Here is a 17,083-nt window from a genome sequence, read left to right as displayed (position 1 = left end):
GACTTACCGTACTAGAGGTAGACTTACAAATTTTACCTAAAATGAAAATTAGATCAGATTTGTCCAAGTGATAGCTCCTGTGCTAGATACAACTCAAGGGACAGCTCCATCTGGCGTTCTACCTTTCCTCTGAAGGGTAGTTTGGACTGTACAAGCTATTCCACCTGCCAAAGCCCTCTTCCAGCAGACACAAATGCTGAAAGCTCAAACTGCTGCTGCTAAATCAGAATAAGACATAATGGTAGACCTGGATGAAGATATTGCACCTTCTGTGAGGGCATGATTTGGGGTAAAAAGGAAAGTCACTGCTACCTCCACATAGTTTTATTCAATTTCTCAGATTGTACATCAATTACCTCTCCTATTATCTTCACCACTTTTCATTCTGCTTTATTAGTGTTGCAAGGTCCTGCAACAGGAGCATTCTGTCACTATGTGCATTACCCAACACAGTGAGGCACCATTTTAGTCAAGATCCTTTAGTACTACTGCAGTTCAAATAAAGACTGCATTCAAAAAACATTTAACAGATATAGCAGTGACAGACAGACTTGCACAGCTAATGACTTTATTTAGCACACTGCACAACTTCTACTCCAGTATCACTGCAATGAACCCATTAGATCCATGCTGATACAACATGTTGCAATGGAGTAAAATTCAGCTCCAGTGTGATGCACCATCCAAAATATACTGCATATCAGCCTTTTGGTGGCAGACAGAATAAGATCTTGCTTCTTGGAAGTATTTTTTTCAGGTACACACACAAGACATTTTATTATAGGAGGAAGAATCTATTAAGTAAACAATAACTGCGTGCACAAGTGCTAGCCTGAGGAGGCCCATATTTTAGTCTTCCATATAGCTGCCTTTCACAAATCATGTAGGGGCAAAAAATTAAACAAAAAACTATGATATGTTGGTATCACTGTTTACCTTCTTTTGCTCTTTTGATACAAAATATTTCAGGTAAGAGATGTATGCTTTTTTCTTTCCAAGTCCAAAATCTTTAGCTATATTTGAAGAAATTTGAAAGAAGATAAAATCTAGAAAAGCTAGAAGGAAAATTTGTGCTACACCAGAATACTGTAATTTCTTAGGGTCTGTGTTTCTATTCATTAACTGGAACTAGTTGTTTCACGCTGTTTTTTCTATAGACCTGTCAGTCCCTGTTAAGTTATCTGACCATGACAGCAAACATTTACATGATGTTTTTGCATGTTGGCTGTTTTGCATACACTGTAAAAGACAAGATAGGGGAAAATTCTTTAAGATGACTAAATACATTAGAGCTATACTCAGCCTTAACTTGAAATGCAGTTCCCAGGGAGTTCCTCTCCCATGAACTAAACTGAAGCTCTTGCTGACTTCATTAGGTTTAAATCATGCCCCAAGGAACAGGAGAGGGCAGGGGCACTGCTAGCAAATCACAGGCTTCTCATATAAGGTCTATTGCCATTCACACATCTTCTGTCAGATTGAACATGCCTATTTTAATTTCTAGCTCAGAAATAGTAATTTATAACAATTAATAACAATTAATTAGCTTCAATATAATATATGTCTACCTTTAGCATTTACATCTCTCTGTGTAAGTGTCACAGTATATTGCATAAGAGTCATGTTTACCACCAGCTGACAAGAAATGATCCCTCTCCCTGCAAAGGTTTTGCTATGTGTGAAATTGTCACTACAGTCATGACTTTGTTTTTTAACAGGCTTTGATAAAACACCTGCAAGAAATACTACAAAAGATCCAGGTGTTACTCTTACAACCAGTAATGGCATTGCCATAGAAGGTGGCAGCAAAGTAATTAATCAGACACTAATATCTGTGCCTGCCAAAACTGAGGTTTAAGGGCTAATAAATAATAATCTGAATACTTCACGATTGCTTAAGACCCTCTCCACACCAATCCTTAAGTATTTGTATAATTTTACTCCTGTATGTAATCCCTCCAAAGGCAAATAAAATGCAAATGTTGGCAGGCTCAGACATTTCTATAGGGGCCTTTCCATGCCACCTAACTTCAGGCACAGGTTTCCCAGCATGGAGTCTGGTCATCCTCTGCTCCTTATTCATGTGGACTAGAGTGGCCAGGCACCCCAGCTGGGGTACCCAGAGAAGATGATTGCATTCCTTGAGCCATAAAGCTTCATCCTCCTCAGTCACTTCTCAAACACAAATCCTCATGTATTTATGGAAATCCCTCCCTGTACAATATTTTTCCTTAATCCAACCCTGCATGTACAGCCCGATCCTGTAGGAGCACAATCTGTTGCAATGGGAGGTTGTGATCACACCCTGCCCTTCAGGGCTGCGACCCACTGCATCAACTGCCCTGGCCGCTCCGTCAGAGGATGCCAGTGCCTGCCCATTCTTTGGACAGATGTGCCACATGAGAGACGACAAGTGAACATATTTGTCAGCCTTCATTTCGTTGTGGAAGTACCAGAGCAGGGATGGCAGGGAGCTGCAGCACGGGCACAGGCTGGCTGCTGGCGCAAACTCACTGGATGCTTGTCAGGTTCTGCTTCCTCCAGGCAAATTACAAGTGAAGTTTGCTGAAAGCTTTTGAGCACTTTCCAGGTTTCAGTTTATTCTCGCTCTGACAGTATTGCTAGATAATTTTTTTCCCACAGTTATCACACTGGAAAAACTCCCAGCTTTCAAATAGATATTTTAAAATACACTTAATTTTCTCTTGCACAGTGAATTAATTTATTTTAGTATCTTGCTTTGTCTCCAGGCTGCAGAATGATGAAACAAGTGCTGATTTCCAATGGACCTCTTAGCCAAGAAAGACCTTCATTTCAAAAGCTGTAGCTGAAATTTTAAATTCCATAATTGGAACGGGCCCTACTGTTTTCTGGGTCAACTCCACATGAATACCATGTCCTATTAGATTAGTCCTGACTGACAAACCCATGATGGTGGGTGCAGTAGCCAAAATGCACTATGCTATTCTTTCTCAGGCTCCACATTAATTCAGACCACCAACTGAAAACAAAGTGACTCATGTGCACCTATTAAAATAGGAACCCACAGAACAATTAGAATTTCAAAAAGAAAATAGTTTTTTTAAAAATGGCATTGAGATATTATACACTGTAAAATTAATAAAAATTCACAAAAGTTGGTTACTTTCTGCACTGAAATTATGTTGGCTGAGGATCAAAACATAATTTGTATTTAAATTATATTAAATAAAAAAAATTAGATATGGAAAGGGAGGTGATACACAGCTTATTTAAAATCACGTGAACAGAAATATTTTCAAGACACTTTTAAAATTGAAGTTACAAAGAGTTTACTGGTTTTTCAAAATAAACATTCCCCTTGTACAGCTGGAAGTAAAACCAATCCTAAAAGGACTACATAGTGCAAAGTGTCTCAAAAGTAAAGTTTCAGAATATTGCTCATGGTGTTGTCAGAACACACCAGCAGAAAAGATTGAAAAGGACATTATTATACAGGAACGCATTGAATAATAATAATATAAAACTGAACTGGTTTGGAATAAATTTTAGACCATCTTTTAAAATGAACTATTTGCTATTAATTATTTCCTGGAACAACTGGAAAAAGACATTGTGGGGTGATGACAATATATTACCTCCTATTTGGCTAGTATGATGATCCCTTAAGCCATATACATATCTGCGACCTCTCCCGCAATACATGGAGAAAAGGCTTATTTTGTTCATTTCAAATCTAAAATGTCTCGGCTGAAATGCTTCATATTACATTGCTTCCCTGTTGTTCTTGGGTTTTTTTTCCTTTCTCCTACATTTTGCCTGTTCATGATGGGATAAGCCAGGGCCACGTCTTCAGTACATGAAAGACAGGTGCCTTGCAGGGTCTGAAATCCTGGCCATTAAACAAAATAGTGCATCTTCATGTGACTGCCCTCCATTGGCCCCTGGACAACACATTTCAGTACATGCAACAGACACTAAAAATAAGGTTTAAGAGTGAACTACTTACAGTGAATTTATAGTCTCCTCTCATCTCAGGAGAGACATTACAGAACAGCAAAAAGTGCAAAGAAGGGTAACGATAATCAAACGGTTTCTGGATGAGGAACAAGTGGTTATAGCAGCACTTCTCAGCCTGGAGAAGAGATGACCTGAGGGAAATAACAGGCCTAGGAAATCAGATATGGCCTGGGGGAAGCAGATAGCCATCTGATGTTTGCTGTCACTTCCAATACAAGGACAAGGGGGCATAACTTAGAGCTGATAAACAAATACAAAACAAAGCAAGAGGAAAGCAATGGTTGGGCAGTAAACCAACAGAAATTTGCTGCCAAAGTCACAGATGCACTCTTGCAGATGTGAAAAATTTACATGGAATCAAAGGCAGACTGAACAAATACCTGGAGGAGACATGTCTTGATGGTTATTACACAGGTGGAAACCATAACCAGGAAATCCCAAAACTGAAGATACCTTTAGGTCGAGAGCACTTGGGAGAAGGGTCATACATACACATATATGGTGTGGCTCATGGAGGACAGGCAGGTGATTCAGGACAGCAAGCATGGCTTCACCAAGGGCAAGTCCTGTCTGACCAACCTAGTGGCCTTCTACAAAGGGGTGACTACATCACCCCTTTTTTGATGTTTGTAGAAGGGCTACAAACATCATTTATCTGGACTTCTTCTGTAGAGCCTGTGACACGATCCCCCACAACATTCTCCTCTCTAAATTGGAGAGAGATGGACTTGATGAGTGGACTGTTAGCTGGATAAGAGTGGTTGGACAGTCACATGCAGAGGGTAGTGGTCAATGTCTCAGAGTCCTAATGGACATCAGTGAGAAGTGGTATCCCTCACGGTTCAGTACTGGGACCAGATGCAGAGATTGAGTGCACCAGCAAATTTACAGATAACACCAAGCAGCTGACACGCCTGAAGGATGAGATGCCATCCAGAGGGAACTGGACAAGCTCAAGAAGTGGGCCCATGAAAATCTCATGAGGTTTAGCAAGACCAAGTGCGAGGTGCCCTGGATCAGGGCAACCCCCCATCAATACAGGTTGGGGGATGAGGAGATCGAGAGCAGCCCTGCAGAGAAAGACTTGTGGGTGCTGGTGGATGAGAGACTGGACATGAGCCAGCAATGTCTGCTCACAGCCCAGAAAGCCAATTGTATCCTGGGCTGCATCAAAAGAAGTGTGGTCGGATGGTTGAGGGAGGTGATTCTGCCCCTCTACTCCACTCTGGTGAGACCTCACCTGGAGTGCTGGAGTCACCAACACAAGAAAGATATGTACCTGGTGGATTGAGTCCAGAGGCCACCAAGATGATTAGAGGTGGCCCACCTCTCGTATGAGGAAATGCTGAGAGAACTGGGTTTGTTCAGCCTGGAAGAGAGAAGGTTTCAGGGTGACCTAATTGTGGCCTTTCAGTACCTGAAGGGAGCCTACAAGAAAGATGGAGAGGGACTTTTTACAAGAGCATGTAGTGACAGGAAATGGGGGAGTGGATTGAAACTAAAAGTGAGTATGTTTATATTAGATATTAGGAGGAAGTTCTTTACTGTGAGGGTGGTGAGGCACTGGAACAGACAGCCCAGAGAAGCTGTGGATACCCCATCCCTGGAAGTGCTCTGAGCAACTTGGTTTAATAAAACGTGTCCCTGCCTATGGCAGGGGGATTGGAAATAGATGATCTTTAAGGTCCCTTTCAACTCAAACAATTCCGATTCTATGATTCCATGATTCTATGACATGCTTGCTCTGTTCTTACTCCCACTGAGACTAGCACCTACGGTCCCTCTTGGAGACAAAATACAGGATCAGACAGACTCTTGGTCTAATCAGTAATGTTTCTTTACCAGGTTTATTCACAGTGATGAGCACTTCGGTTTTTTCCAGAAACAGGACCGCTACATTCTCTTCATGTGTACACACCAATTATGAGAAAGTTATTTCTAGCTCACCTTTTGGGGGAGAAGACACTGCACAAAGCATTGGTGCATGGCAGGTTACCCCCTTTGATGCTAACCAAAAACTTCCCAAAAGCTGTTTATCAATTCTCAGCTCATATCTGAAACAGAAGTTCAGAGCTGAGATACCTTATGGGAGCTGGGGTAATCACTGAACACCAGCTAAAATCTACACAGTGGAGGTGGACTACGAGTTGCACAGGGATGCAAAGGCTCAATCTACTTAACATTACACTGAAGCAAATACAAGTTTTCCAGAAAATCTCCAGGTGAAGCAAGCCATGCTGAGAATGCCCTAGTCAGCAGTGACTTAAGAGGCAGAGATGAATCCTCTACACGTATAGTAAACATACACGTGCTACACACTTGCTCTTTAAAACACCTCTAAACTAAAAAGCCTTGTCCAAGTTGAAGTCTTCCAAATTTCTTCCCAAAAAGCCTGGCATACTGGTGGCCCAGCAGGCTTTGGAAGGGCAGCAGTGTCAGTCCATGAATAGACATGGACAGGGATCAGCACCTTGTTCCGTGCCCCACTGCTCTGTGGTTGCCAGCTCTGGAGGCCACAGGAACCCCTTCCAGCCCTGTTGTCTTCACATTTGTTGTGTTTGTTACATATCATAATACTCTTGACAGAAACTGTCTTAGATTATTGAGGAACAAGTAAACTACCGTGACAAGCTTACAAGCATGGTATGATTTACAGTCCAGTCTTCAATTTATGTCACTCTCTATATTGGGAGATGAGCCTACAAGAAAGCAGCATTTCAGTTTATTATCTATGAGCAAAACCTGCCTTCCTCAGCAATCCACACATGAGTTACGTGCTTTCCCACAACACTTTAACTGCCCTCTGGTGTCTTCCCTCAAAAGAACAGCCTTTACTCCTACCATCTGTCAGCTAAACACAGTCTCCAGGACAAAATCCACCATCATAAAAGGAGCTCTGGTTCACAGCTGGGCTTAATCCAACTCTGAGATATGGGAAGAACGTGGGAAGCAGAGCTGTCCACCTGTGCTAACACATCACCCGTGTCACCGTGCAGACAGAAGGGCATTTCCCCAAAGTAAATGGCATCTCCATCAGCATATTCATTCAAATCCTCTGCCTGGGGAGCTACCACCACACAAATATCAAATGTTTTCACTAAGCTGGATTACTAAGGCAATGATATCTCTAGGTTTCTTGCAACTAAATCTGGCTTTGAAGAAAGGATAAAATGAAAAAGCCTGTGTCTCCTCTCTGAAAATGAGGGTGCAATCTTGTACTAAGTTTACTGCATAATACTGTGCAGGCTTGGCAAAAAGTATTTGCAATATCAGGTTTTAACCATAAATCAGCACTTTGTGTCAGGGTCTGCATCTTTCTCTGTGAATATCTACTACGCTCTCAGCACACTTTCAGATCTTATGAAAGTAATTTCACCATTTCCCCATGTTACATGGTACTCCATACTCCATTAATTTCCAAAGAACAACCTGACATGAAAAATAGTGTGCTATCAAAGTTCTTTATTTTTTTTAACGCCAAACTATTTAAAACCTGTTTTAAATCCACAAATGGAAAACACAGGCTAAGAGCAGAGCAAAGCAGGCCTGAAGCAGGCTCTTACCCAGGGATCTTTCCTTTGTTTGGTTTGCTGACCGCACAACTGGAAGACTTGCCCGCGTGCGGCTGCCCCTCGAAAAGGGGGTTGGAGAATCACCCTCAGACATGGCCTCTAAGGAATCCGCAGATGCTTCAGAGAGGTGTTCTGTCTGGTCACCCAAATTGGGCTGTGGGCTCTGGGACAGCTTTGGGCTTCTTGTCTGCAAAACAGAGTATTTAATTATTAGTCTACTGAAACCAGAATATGGGAAGAAAAAAAAAATCAAAGAGAAGAAGGAAGGAGTCCAAAGTTCTTCAAATACTGGTAATGCTGAAGGTCACTTCTGTGTAGATTATTTAGGAAAACAGTGTCCTTGGATATTCTGCTGCAGTTTTTATGGTTGTATATTCACATTGCAAATTTTGTTGCTAAAAAGGCCTTGAGGATAAGAAGTGTGCTGAGGAGATGTATGGTAAGGTCATTCTGCTTGTCCACACACACACACAGACATGCACACAAACACACTCTCTAATGTTGATAAGTTTACTAAGAAAAATCCTCTGAAAAGCAATACTGTGGTGTAGTTGTAAAGCTATCAATTTCAGTATCTTCCCCTGTGCCATCTGTGAAAGGTCCAGGTCATACAGCAAAGCCAAAACATTTCTAGCTGAAATCACAAACGATTACTTTATTTTTTTGTTGCACCAGCATAAATCAGAAATGTCTTCATTACCTGATCAAATTAACTATGATTTTTACTGGAAAATCATACTAGTAAATTGCTAAACACAGTTGCTGGGAAAAAACCAACTCTTTCAGGAGGAGAGAAATCTGTTTTCATTCATGCACTTCTACCAACTCTTCACTGTAAGATCTGCCTAATAAAAACACACTCAGGAGGAAATAAAACATCCTGAACTTTTTGCAACTTATAAGTAACACTGTAAGTAGTTTCTAGAAAGAGGGGTTGCTTTAAGGAACATACTCAATACTGTTTAGTGAAACTCCCATGACCACATGTACTGCTACTTTGGAGAATAATTTCCTAGTGCCTCAATCAAACTATATCACAACAAACGGAAACAGACATTGTACAAGCAGAAATTCAAAGTAAAGCAAACTTACTCAGTTCCAAAACCAGTAGGTAAATATGAACTTTATAAAAGTCTATAATCAGCAGCAGACACAAGATGTCATTAAACTTACATGCTTTTCTCTCCCCTATAATTTAAATTCAGATGCTATTACATTTAAAATCCCCTGTATCAAAATTAACTTCAACTCTAGGTTTGAAGATGCTGTCAAGATCCAGAAAAGATTGTGCTTCTTTCTGGAAAGCCAAAATTACTTATCTTGCTGACATCTGGTTCTTTCGGTGGTTTTTCAAGTGAAATAAAGCAAGCTTATTTCAGCAATAGTATGCATAATATTCCTTTCAAGGTCACATAATATTCCTTACGTGACCTTGAATGTACGAAGAACTTCAACTTTTATTACATTTTCATTAGCTGGCTATAGAGGCCTGCTGCTGCCAAGTTGTGCAGTTGCTCACGAACTACAATGATTAGAAATACTTCAGAAGAAAGTAAATCCTCCAGAACTTTTCACTTTTAAAATGCTAATATTACAATAGTAGGTATTATCCAACGTCCTGCAATGAAATTGTTCAAGAGCATTGAATTTTACGCAGGACTTAAAGCTAACAACTTTTGTTCTAAAGCAAGCTTTGAAGTGCCTTTGACATGGTCAGTACTAGTCTGTAGGCTGTAAATACAGGAACTTGTGGTATAAAAGTTACAGAGGTGACAAGTGACCTGCAAACACAGAAAAGGAATTTGGTAAGTACTTCTTCATTCAACTTTCCAAAGTGGTTTAGGAAGCGTCACTGCTGAAGTATTTTGTTTACACGGGCATATTACGGAAGTACTACCAAGCCAAGGCATTACAGCTCCATAGTTCCTTGTACTGATAAAAAACTTATATCCATTAATAGGGAGCTAGAAGACACATAATTCTCACTTTCTAGAAAACCATAACTAAAAGTAAAACAAGATTAAAAAAAAGGCAGCAATAAAATCACCTGCAAAAGGTCCTTTATTCCAGAGTTTATTGGGAAGGGGATTGCTTTTGTTTTTTAAGAAAATATATTCTGCTTACATGAATCAAGCTTATTTTGCTTTGCTTATTTTTTTTTTAAATTTGAATGCCCAGATGTCACCTGAGACATGCAGTTGCATGTACATCGTTCACTGACACATATGGACAGGTGCTAATGTGAGCAGTAAGGGGACACTTCACTACCAGAATCAACATAACACAGCTTTAGCTGTGCAGTTGCTCAGCATGTCCTGTCAATACACAAGTGGAGCCAACCTCAGCAATGTTTTGTTTCTGTAGAGCATCTCAGATCCCCATGGATGACAATGACATCATTACTGTGACTAAATGTATTGGGTCTAGCTGTGACAGAGTTAATTTTCTCCACAGCAGCCCTTACAGTGCTGTACTTGGTAGCTAGAAAGTTGTTGATAAGACAACAGTATTTTGGCTACTGCTCAGCAGGGCTTGAACAGCATCAAGGATCTCTCCAACACTCCCCTACTCACCCAGTAGTCTGGGGGTGGGTAAGATCTTGGGAAGGGACATAGCCAGGAGAGCTGACCCAAGCTGACCAAAGGGATATTCCATATCATATGATGACTGCTCAGCTATAAAAGCTAAGAAAACGAGGAGAGGGAGCATTTGTTATTACATTTGTCCTAAGGAGCAACTGCTACGTGTACAGAAGCCTGAAATCCTATTTTCTGGGAAGTGGCTGAACATCACCTGGTCACGAAAAATAGAGAATAAATCCTTTGTTTTCTTTTGCTTCCACATGCAGCCTTTGCTTTATTAAATTGCCTTTATCTTGACCCATGAGGGTTTTTTCCATCTTATTTTCTCCCCTGCTTATTTTCTCCTCCTGCTGAGGAGGGGGGATAGAGTGGCTTGGTAGGCACCTGGCATCCAGCCACCACACTAAAAATGACCCCTTTGGCAGCCCTCATTCCTCACTGCAGCCTTCTGAAGCAAGGCAGAGGTACATCGTGGATCCTGCTCAGACATGAAGCCCCACCTTCCTCTTAATCCACCAGTTCAAATCCATAGTAGTTCCACTCTAGTAAGTGGAGTAATACAAACATAAAGCCAAACCCACAGTAGTTCCACTCTTGTAAGTGGAGTATTACAAACGTAAACCCAATGCAAGCTATAAATGAGATCCATCAAATATACACATACTGTCTATGAAAGGCTTCAAGCCATTTGTCATGCTCAACTCCTGTAAACACTCCATTTCAGGAGTGATTTTGAATTTTAAACAGTTTCTAAAAAAACCCTCAAACTCAGCAACAACAGTGGCTATTCAAGTAACTGAGAGATATGAGTGCATACTTGATAGGAAAGCATTTTCATTATTGGCAACGAGCACTAGGTTTGATGTTAATTCAAAATCAAGTAGATTCCTAGATATTTCTTAGGAAAACCAACCCATGCAGTGGGGAAGGAACTAGCAACATTTACAGAGTCATAACCTACAATAACTTATAAAGATGGTTGAAGAAAGCAGTGCACAAACCTTCAGTATTATCCAACCCTTGCAATAAATATTCAGCATGTTGATTCTAATATTAAATAAGATAAATAAGAAAAATGGCAAATAAATACTTAATAAGTAATGCTATATATATTTTTCCATAGAATGTTCACTAATGTATTTTAAAAATACTAAAAAGCTTAAAATAATACTAGAGGAATTGTCCTTTTAAGTACTTTTCAGGAACTAGCACACAATATAGACATTTAAAAAACAAATATTCACCCCCAATAGTCTATGTTTCAGGACCCATCAGAACTCAACTAGAGTCATAGTGTAGACTGCTACTGTGAGAGTCAGAATGGTGCTGTAGCAAAAAAACCCATAATATCTAACAGAGAAAACTCAAGACACGCCAACTAGAGGAGTAGCACTATCCAAAATTTAAACTTGTAAACAGATACTCCACACAGGCAGACAAACCCAAAGAAACACCCGCACTTTCCAAGCCACTTTTGGGATAAATGCCAGAAAGCAGAAGAAGGTTCAGAATTGGGCAGCAGGTCTGTCTCCTTCCCCTCTGCCAAGACCAGTTAGGTTACATTTCCTCAGTCAGCCATGGTCTTCCTCCCCCCAGCTATGTGTTAGGAGACACCCTCAGGAATGTTTCTTGATGCAATAGGATTAATTTTTCAGCCAGCTGAGTTATGCTGACCCTCCTTAAGGACTTCTCTGATAAAAGATATTGCCTGTGCTGGTTCTGGGTCAGAAGCTCATCAGAAAGGAAAGGCCAAAATAAGGATGAACAATTCTGGTGAAAACTTACATATAATTACACGGTGCTCTGAGATGACTCTTTACTTAGGATACACTATTTTATTTACAAGGATATAGATCCTCGTAACCTTTTCAGGGTATATATTTAAGTATAGCACATGGAGGTAGCAATTACAGAAGATACAGTATCTTTCAACTTCTCTTGGGATTTGATGAAGCATTAAACCTGTAGTTAATCATGCCTCATGACTGATATCTCTCTGTTACAGCTTGTCCAAAGAATGCACTTTTATAATAAATCTGCTTTAGTTCCTCCACTGACTCAGAAAAAAAAAAAAAGAAAAAAGTGTGAAGCTCTTTAAATGCAGTAAGATTGCAAATAATTAGGAATGAAATATGAAGGTACTTGAATAAGGAAAAGTGAAATACTGCAGAAATACCAATGTAATGAGCAGCCATGGAGCACCAGAGATGTTTATCAAGTTCTGTGCATGCTTCTGCCTCTGGTCCTCTGCTCACATTTGTCCACACAAATTCTCTCACCCTTTTGTTCTATCTGGTTTTATGTTTCTGCTCTTCACAGAGCTCTTCTATGCTCATTTCCAGTTATTTTCCACACTAATCTATATAACTGAAGCCTTTTTTACTTCTTTTCCTTTTCAAAAATATCTCCTGCAAATTTGCTTCACACATTTTCACAGACAAAACAGAACTAAGAAAAAAAAAAACATAACCTGAAGAAAGATTTAATTTCATCTCTTGATCAATTCACACTTTTTATTTCCTGTCTCCAGGAACTTCCTTAGCCTTTATCTTGACAGAAACTTCTCTGTTCAGGAAAAGAATCTTATCGTACGCATCTTGGAAGTGCTAGCACTCCTGGCAGTGTACAAATGGCAAACAAAGACATAAAAAAATAATACTGAGCTAGTAAAATAACTCCTTCCAATTGTGTGCTCTGAAGAACATAGCATAAGCAAAAAACCTGCCACATTTAAGAGCCTTCTTGACATTTCAAATAGAGAAGAAAAATTAGTAGAAAAATAGAAGCCTATTTTTCTGGAACTTCAAGTAAACTATTTGTCCTGTGACTTGTGCCAAAGATGAATAAAGGATATGTGACAGACTGCAAATATGCATATAAACAGGCTGTGTTTTGTGTATGATGAGATTAGTAATTCTAAAATATTGTCACAATATGAGTTCTTACAACTGCAACAATAATGTTTCTTCATCACATTTCTGTCAGATTCAAATTGTCACTGTCTGAAGGATGGATCTGCTTTTTCCACAGATACAGTCTTTGGGGTCCCATATTAACACAAGAGTTTTACTTGTCTGGACGTGCTATTAGTGACATATTACTGCTGAAGAGAAAGTGAATACTACTCACATTATCTTGTTTTTAAGCATTTTCCATACTTCTTCCATAGCACTTTCTCAGAAAAGTTAAATGCTTATAAATGTCTATATAAACTAAAGTTCACATTACATCTCTGCAAGGAATGTATTTGGATACTCTCTCTCACTGGGGGCAACTGGGGGTGGGGAGATGATTCAGCAGCTGAATGCAACATAAAACCATCTCTCATGACAAGCTCACTTTTCTCTGTGTGCTATTTCACCATTATAAGGTGCAAAAATCTGTGGCATCTTTCTTTCAGACACCATCGGTTGGAAATGGTACCATGCCAGGAGCAGGCGCTCCAGCATCTGTGTCCTCCTGAGTTGAAGAGAGCAGGAGGGCAACTGCCCATTTGACAGTGTGCAGATTCTGTGGGTGGTAGGTGTTAGTCATAGTCTTCTCTGATGCCTGCTCATGGGCTACCAGATGTGTCTGGCTTTCATTTCTCTATTTTGAACTCAAACATTTCACTGTGTTCTGCTGAATCAATGTCAATGAGTTACAAAGCCAGTTCTTGCTCACATGCATGCTCAGTTTGGCGGCAATATTGATTTCTACGGTACGAACGGTCAGAATTCTTTCCTCTGATAAGGAGAGAGAGAGAGACAATGCCTGAGTCATGGTTGCCCACCACCCCTAGCACTGGACCGAGGTACCCCACTTGCCTGCAGCCTCCCTGGCTTTGAGACATGTTCTGCGTTGGATGCTGCCCGAGCTCCCCCTTTATCTGCGGCCCTGCCAGCCTCCTCCTGCCGCCGGCGGTCCTGAGGAAAGCCTGAGCTCGCCATACTCACCACAGGAGTAACGCCAGCAGAGCACGAATCACAGAGCCCTCCCATGGCCACCTGCCGTGCGGTCATTAAGCAAAGCAGTGAATTCAGTGTACTGTGAACCTGAGGTACAGCCCCAGTGCAGATCTTTTCATGCTCTGAGGAAGGCAGGAAATAGACCCAGAACTCTCCCAAGTAAGGTAAAAGAAAGCATTCCCATGCCCTCCCATCGTGAACGAGAAGGAGGGGAAGATAACTCAGTCAACAGCACTAGTAATGCTCAGTCACACATCCTGTGTCAGGCTCAGGATGCTCTGCCGAGTAGCCATTTTACTCAATTTTATGAATTTATTTGAAGGAAAAACTCCTCTCTGCTTATGATAGGATCTTTATCACCACTCTGTTTATTCACTGATGCTGACCCCAGTTTCTTTCACCTAGCGGGAAAAAAAAAAAAACATGTCTAATGATGTGTCAGAGTATATCTGCCATATTTTTAGGTCGGAATGATATTCAAATCATCCTAAAAATCTGAACGTTTTCCCACGAGCCTTGCTAGCTCCTGTTGGTGGCCAGCTGCATGCTCCCTGCTGTGGCAAACCGCCAAACCCCATTTCTTTTAATCCCAAGTGCTGTGAATCACCGAGCAGGATATCCACAGGCTGCTCGCCCTGGGCAGGACGACGTTGCTCTTCAGCCGGTTGATCCCCAGAGTTAGCAGAAAAAGTTTTCCATGGAACTCTGTTAGAAATGACTGACATGAAGCAATATTTTCAATGTTTGTTTTTTTTTTTTTTAAACTGTAAGCACCTAGATAAATTGAAACCTGTTTTACAGGAAAGCTATGTGTTTACAGTAAAGATATTCATTAGGAGCAATAAAAGCTGTAGGTGCTCAGCACTTATGCTGCCAGATCTGTTATTCAGATGTTTAATTGCAGGAACTTGCATTTGAAAATGTTGCCCTAAGGAACTCAATAGCCCGTCTAGGAGCAGCTTAATTGGTCCAGACAAGTCCAGACTGAAATATGCAACATGCTGTGGCATCTCTTTGGAATACGTGTAATATCAGAAAAACCCAAGTCATCCACATTAAAGTGTACAAATATTTTTCAATATGTTTCTGTCCAAATCTACGGTTCTATCTTTCTGCAATTGCCAGTCTGAGATTTTAGGGTAGAAATTGAAGTAAAACAATAGAGAAAACTATTAGTCACCCACTGGTAAAAAGCAAAAGTTCACACCAAATGAAAGAAATCTTCAATTTTAAAATAAAATAATTTATCTCTCTGCTTTATTCTAATGCTTTATGACATGAAGGATTTATTTATATGTGATAGCCAAATTTAAAAAGTCATTGATCATCTCACTCTTTTTCCCTGCAAAGGCTTCTATGATTCCATCAATTTTGCTCAGAGCAAAAGTTGTTCTTTTACAGTCTTGCATCACAGCTTCAGTTTATTATTACTTTGTTTAAATAAGTTATCCATAAATTCCAGCCTGGACATCAACATTTGTCTTAATTAAAATCTTATGGCAGTTTCAGTTGGAAGCTATTTCTCTTTTTCCCTCCTGAAAAACTCTACTGTGAAGTATTCGCAAGCCAGCATGACCCTTTGTTCCATCCAGGAGATGGCTGCGTTTCATCAGCAGCGGGTGAGGTAACTCCTACCTACACAATCCCCCAAATCGCCATGAGAACTGTGAAGATTAAAAGGGATGATTTAAACAAAAACTGTCATTATGCTGATTAAAGGGGAAAGATCTTTACATGCTTAAAACCACATGCAAAAGCTAAAGGGAAAGAAAAAAAATAAAGAATATATACCAGATGCCTAAATGTACCTAGGGGATAGTGAGTTTTGATTCAAGAAAATTATCATCTACCCACCCCTGTTCTCCCACACATGTCCCTAAGGAAAACAGGAGGAGAGTCTGTTTTTGTGGTGTCTCTTTCCCAAAGCAAAGGAACACAATGCACTGGTCTGGAAAAACCTGTTTTTCTGTGTTTCTACAAGCTAAGAAAGAGCTCTGAATTAACACACTGCTTCAAAAATAACCGAAAAAAAGAGCCATTGCCATGACGGTTGGAAAGTGGGAGCGAGGTCTGCGGGACGGGGTGTGAACTGTCCGTGGGGGCTGCCAACCCCCAGCAAGAACAATCGCCCGGGAAAGCAGAGCTGCCTCCGGCGGCAGCACACTCACGCCGGTGACTTATTTTTAGCCTCAATTCATGGAATTAAACCTGTGATGAAGCACTTACTAGAGCCTGTTGCTCTCGCACCTGGGAATACTTAGGGGGCTGCTGTAGAAGAGATGCTGTAGAAGCTTCTGCTCCTCTCTTCCAACTTGTCACCTTGTCTTTTTGCTTCTTTTTCCCTCCTTCGAGGACATCTCCTTGGCAAGGGAGGGAGAGACCTTACTGCTCGCTCACCTCTGCCTGTCCCACCCTTCCCTGTGGTGGGCATGTTTATTGGCCTACTTAAATCCCGAAAGTGGAAACAAAACAAGTTGGGAAGTGACAAATCAGGTGCAAATCAGGCGCTGTGCACTCTGCATGCTCCGCCTCACCCTTTGCTTGCAGCAGCACGTGTTACCTTGGTGCTTTTATAAATGTGGTGTTGACTGCAGCAGGAACCACGCAGAGGCACCTTTTACCTATGTATCTACAAGGCATCTGCACATTCACTGCCTGGGTGGGGCAAAAAGGTAACCGTAGTAGATATCCATCCTATATGGTGTTACAAGCCATATAGAAATGAAAGAGAAGCTCAACAGGGTGAAAGGTGATATAGAGGTGACTTCACAGGTGCCCAGTGTACAAGTAAGATAATTTGTCAAATTGTAGAACTAGGCTTTTTTGCATGTTCAATACAAAAATATTTACTGCTGTGCCCACAGAGCTGTCCTTAACTTAGCAGCAAGACTATTACCACCTAAGCCAATTCCAAGGATGTATAAACACATAAATAAAACAAGAATTGGAACAGCTGTTAGGGATCACTTATTTATCTAGGATC

The 17,083-nt window shown here is 40.7% G+C and overlaps 1 protein-coding gene across 20 annotated transcripts in view; it reads right to left on the bottom strand.

Annotated features, from left to right (window-relative positions):
* KIAA1217 (KIAA1217 ortholog) overlaps positions 1-17,083 on the bottom strand; it is a 352,288-nt gene that overhangs the window by 86,869 nt on the left and 248,336 nt on the right. For all 20 annotated transcript variants that reach the window (XR_010425105.1, XM_064635474.1, XM_064635506.1 and 17 more), the window contains one exon: positions 7,563-7,758. Coding sequence is in view for 19 of the 20 variants with exons in the window: in XM_064635474.1 (XP_064491544.1) it covers positions 7,563-7,758 (196 nt within the window). In the remaining variant the exon portion in view is untranslated. The remainder of the gene's footprint in view (positions 1-7,562; positions 7,759-17,083) is intronic.

Source organism: Pseudopipra pipra, chromosome 1, assembly GCF_036250125.1.
Source record: "Pseudopipra pipra isolate bDixPip1 chromosome 1, bDixPip1.hap1, whole genome shotgun sequence".
Lineage (NCBI taxonomy): Eukaryota > Metazoa > Chordata > Aves > Passeriformes > Pipridae > Pseudopipra > Pseudopipra pipra.
The sequence above is the reverse complement of the archived record's forward strand: the minus strand, read 5'-3'. Positions and strand labels throughout refer to the sequence as shown.